Source organism: Arachis ipaensis, chromosome B06, assembly GCF_000816755.2.
Source record: "Arachis ipaensis cultivar K30076 chromosome B06, Araip1.1, whole genome shotgun sequence".
NCBI classification, from domain to species: domain Eukaryota; kingdom Viridiplantae; phylum Streptophyta; class Magnoliopsida; order Fabales; family Fabaceae; genus Arachis; species Arachis ipaensis.
The window spans coordinates 133,943,181-133,948,648 of NC_029790.2; the positions used below are offsets into that span (position 1 = coordinate 133,943,181).

Sequence of the window (5,468 nt, forward strand, 5' to 3'; positions counted from 1 at the left end):
GCATCAACAAAACAGCACAGTGGAGAGAAAGAACAGACATGTAGTAGAAAAGAGACTTGCAATGTTTGCTGGAGCTGGTATGTCTACTAAGTACTAGGCAGAAGCTTTTGCATCAGCAGCAAACTTGATCAACCAACTCCCTACACCAACTCTTGGAAACTGTTCACCCATGGAGAAGCTTTTTGGAAAGAAGCCGAATTATGATAGCCTAAAAGTCTTTGGTTGCCTCTGTTTCCCTCATCTAAGACCCTACAATAAGCATAAACAAGAGTTTGGTTCTGCCCCTTCCGTATTCATTGGCTATAGTTCAGCTCATAAAAGGTACAAATGCCTTACTCAAAGTGGCAAAGTAGTGCTGACTAGAGATGTAATTTTTTATGAAAATAGATTCCCATTTAAAGAAGGAAAATTCCTTATCACTCTATCAGAGAAAGATCACTCAGAAACCAACAACCATGTTCCACCAAGAATACCTCTTCTACCAAGAGTCTTATCCCAAGAGCACCAACCTTCATCAGGTACCAACCGAAACCCAACTACATCTTCTAACAATTCAGCCTTACAGCCTAACTCCCTCACACAATGCTCAAATCCCTCAATCTTACCTAGCCAAATATCATCACCTACACCACAACCTAGCACTCAGCAACCTCACCATCAACATTTGTTACCAATGTCACAGCAAACTACTTCACTAGACATTCTACCACTACATACATCACCAATACCTGTAGCTCCATCCAGCATTCCAATTCCAATGCCTATCTCTAATCTAAAAATTGAGATACCTGTAATATTAGATACAGCTCCACCTTAGCCAAGCACCACCAACATGCATCCAATGATCACAAGAAATAAACACGGACTCTTCAAACCAAGAGCACTACAAGCCACAGTTGAACCAAGAAATGTCAGAGAGGCACTAGCTCATCCTGAATGGAAGAAGACCATGGACAATGAATATGAAGCTCTAGTGAGGAATCTAACCTGAAAGCTGGTACCATTGCCACAAGGAAGAGAGGCCATTGGAAGCAAGTGGGTGTTTAGAGTCAAGTATAATGCTGATGACTCCTTACAGAAACACAAGGCCAGGTTAGTAGCACAGGGATTCTCGCAGAGACCTGGATTTAATTTTACCAAAACATACAGCCCAGTAGTCAAACCAACTTCAATAAGAGTGATCCTGACAGCAGCACTTGCGAATGGATGGAGCATTCGCCAATTAGATGTCAACAATACATTTCTTCATGGTGACTTGAGTGAAGATGTGTACATAAAGCAACCTTAGGGCTATGAAGTTGGAGATGGAAGCTTCGTCTGCAAACTTACAAAAGCACTGTATGGGTTGAAGCAAGCACCCAGTGCTTGGTATCACAAGCTCTCTACTATGCTCAATCACTTAGGATTCATTGCTACCAAATCAGATGTTTCGGTCTTCTCAAGGTTCACAAAAGGGGCTAGCACTTTCATTTTGGTGTATGTGGATGATATAATCATCACAGGAAGTTCAAACACAGAAATCAATCACGTGATTCACCAACTAAACATCAAATTTACACTTAAGGACTTGGGTGACTTGCACTATTTTTTGGGGATTCAAGTCTCAAAAATTAACAAGGATGAGTTGCCACTCAGTCAAGAAAAATATGTCAAGGACCTACTCATCAACGCTGGAATGGTTGGATGCAAGCCTTGTCAAACTCCCCTCCCTCATTAGTTAGGTTCTCTGCGTTCGGGGGAGCCAGCTTTGAAAATCCCAAATGTATCGGCCAGTAGTAGGAAGCCTGCAATACTTAACTATTACAAGACCTGAATTAGCCTATGCTGTTAGCAACGTCTCACAATTCCTTCAAAACCCTCTGCTTGAACATTGAAAAATGGTGAAAAGAATTTTAAGGTATGTCAGTGGAACCTGTAGCTATGGATTACACCTGCATAAGAACAGCTCCATGAAAATCACTGCATATAGTGATTCAGACTGGAGTGGGTGACCCAGATGATAGAAAATCTACAGAAATTTTTTGTGTGTTCTTAGGAAAAATTCTCATTTCCTGGAGTGCAAAGAAACAAACAGTTGTGGCAAGATCCAGCACTGAGGCTGAATATATAGCCTTAGCAGACCTGGTAGCTGAATTGATATGGGTCAAGAACTTGATGATTGAGTTAAAATTTGTCATTTCAGCCCCTCCTTTGATGTATTGTGACAACCTTAGTACAGTTCTGTTGGCAGCAAACCCCATTCTACACTAATCAAAACATTTTGAAACTGACATTCACTTTGTCAGGGACTATGTGACAAAGAAGATAGTCACCATCAACCATATTCTTGGCTCAGTACAGATAGCAGATGTGTTGACAAAAGTACTGCTAAGCACTCCATTTTTAAAGTTTAGAATGTTGCTAAATGTGGTAGAAAATGGGTCCAACAGTGAAGAGACAAGAAAGAAGTTAGAAGAGTTAGAAGATGGAGTCATGCAGCAAAATTAACTTGCAGAACAGACTTAAAACTGGCAGAAGAATTAGAAGAACTTGAAAGCAGGGAGCATGATAGAGTAATGATTAACTCTGGTTAAGAAAGGAAGTTAGAACTATGGTTAGCTTTCATTCAGGGAACTTAGAATTCTGTTAGGATTCAGCTAAGCAGTTAGCCAAGCTAGACTTCAGATTAGTTAGCAACTTAGCATTCAATTAGTTAGCTTAAAGTTTATATATATATATATATATATATCATTCAGTGTAACTAATCCCCGTTGATGCAATTCAATCAATATCAAAATTACTCTCAAGATTTTCTCTCAACCTCAATTCTTCTCTTCCCTTTCCTCTCTCCCTTCTCTTCTTTCTCTGCTTCACTGCTCAGAGGCTTGATATCTTTCAATCTAAAAATGTTTTTTCAGTATAACATTGATGACATATTTTTACGTAGCGATTAAAATAGTTCCTCAATTTTTAAATCAATTAAAATTAGACTCTAATTTTAAATTGTAAATTAAGTTAATCCTCTAGTTTCTAAATTGTCACGTATTATATATAAGTTGTTGCGGCAGAAAAATCATTTTAATCAATTTGATTCTGAGATGAAAAATTGAGGAGAGCAATTTGAATGTTTAGAATGTCCAAATTAAATTGATTGAAACAATACTAACTTGATAAAAATGTATAGCTTGATATCTTCAATTTTAAGTATATGTTTATATTAGTTTTTTTAATCAACATAAGATAGTAGAGTAATTTTTTCAAATCCTACAATAGAAAAATGTCACTCTTTTTTTTAATTATGTATTTTTTTAATTACTCCTATTTTCTTTTTTCTTTTTCATTTTAATATTATTTTTTTTACAACATGAATGAATATTATTTCAGCTTCTGCTAGCTAGAAATGCTTCCTTCACGAGAGAAGCGAGGAAAGAGAGAAAAAGACACAGAATCTTTTATGGCTCATGAATGAGAGGGACATAATCACATAAATATTTAAAATGATTTAAATATTATTCAATTCTTATATATTATTATTAGGTTTGAATTGGCCACCATCCCATGCAACTTTCGTGACCACTATGATCAAACAAACAAACATGCTTCAAAAGTTCATGAAAAGCTCTTTATCTGCTTTAATTAAATGGTAAATTTGATGGTGACTACATTTTTATTTTTCTCTTTAATAAACTTATAATTTAGGTGAATGATAAAATGTTATTTTAATTTGATATTTTCATGATGCGACACAAAAATAAGAGATAGCAAAACGGACTTTCATGAATATTAGTCATTCTTTTCGATATTGCTATGAAGAATAAATTAATAGACAAAAAAGCTTTTAACAAGAACAAATAACAAATAATTTAAATAGGCAAATAATTAATAATAATTATATTTTGAAAAAATTTAATGAGACAGAATAATATGACAACTTGTTTCCCTATATATAATGTAATAGGCGCTGAATTTAATTATTTTCTCATTGACCCCACATTCCACCATGCATGAATCATGTATGATCAATGATGAACCTTTAATTTAGAAAAGACAAAGAGAAGAAAGCATCATGCATGCATTACATGTTGATAATCTTTAATAATTTTTTTGTTTAATTACTGTAATGGTCCCTATAGTTTCGTGAAATTTTTAATTAGGTCTTTATACTTTTTTTTAATTGGGTCTCTCTACCAAATTTTTTTTCAATTAAGTCCCTATTAGTAGTAATTAGCTTAATTTTATAGGACCCAAATAAAAAAAAAATTGGTACAAAGACCTAAATAAAAGGAAAAAAAAGTGTAGGGACCCAATTAAAAAAAAATTGGTGCAAGGACTCAATTAAAAGAAAAAAAAGTATAGGGACCTAATTAAAAATTTTGTGAAACTATAGGGACCAACAAAATAATTAAACCTAATTTTTTCTTTTAAAAACTCAGATGCAGTTAATTTTATGTAAAGTTATTATAGTTGAGAACCGTTAAATAATAATTTAAATAAATATATCAAATTATTTAATAATTTTCAACTAACTTCTGCCCATAAATTTTCATTTTTTTTCTCTTTTGACCTATAGTGCTACTTACTAAAAAAAATGTTCCCTTTTATTGCTTGTTCTCTCCTTCAATACATGTGTTATTCCATTATTATTCCCTAATTATAATTAGTGCTTTTTAATTTTTTTTCTTTTTACAAATTCCACAAAGTCAAATTCTTTTTTGTTTCAAATAAAACATGCATCACTTTAGACAAAATTAACATATATTTTAAAAAATGAATATATCTAGATATGTCAATTTGTCAAAAATAAATACATAAATACATAAAATAGAAAGAAGAGTATATCCAATAATACAACATTAATTTTTAATTTAATTACTCAATGTGGCTTAATTTCAGCACAGTTGAAATCAACCCACTCAGAGTAACAACAACTACTAATACTTTGAGAAAACTCACCAACTACTCTCTCATGACAATTAAGACCATTAACAATATCATAATAAGTAGGAACTCCATCAAACCCTAAATCCATCAAGAATTCCTTATTAGATTCATCATTATCATCACCAACACCATGTTGTTTTTCTTCTTCTAGAAGTGATGATCCACCCTTGTAGTCCAATAATGCAAGTGATGAAGAAGAAGTTGAACCTTCAATATTACTACTATTATTGTTCTTGTTGCTCCTTGAATTTGCACCATCAATTTCTAAATTCATAAATTGTGGACTATAGAGTTGTTGATGAATTAGGTCAAGACTTAGGTTAGAACTAAAATTATTAATATCATTGCTTAAAATTGGAAGATGCACTAATGATGATGATGATGAGGGTGGTGAACAATTTTTATTATCTTGAAAATCTGAGTTTTGTTGAGTAGTCAATAATGTTTTATTATTATTATTATTATTAGGGGAAATTACTTTTCCTGCCATTAGCTTCTTCTTGAGCTTGGTGTTCCAATAGTTTTTGACATCATTGTCTGTTCTGCCA

General features: G+C 33.3%; 1 protein-coding gene across 1 annotated transcript in view; it reads right to left on the reverse strand.

Annotated features, from left to right (window-relative positions):
* The window catches only part of LOC107605563 (transcription factor RAX2), a gene marked incomplete in the record, with an annotated part of 2,647 nt that continues 1,948 nt past the window's right edge, over window positions 4,770-5,468 (reverse strand). Inside the window, 1 exon segment of the mRNA XM_016307477.2 lies at window positions 4,770-5,468. Within this exon segment, the coding sequence (XP_016162963.1) occupies window positions 4,853-5,468 (616 nt within the window).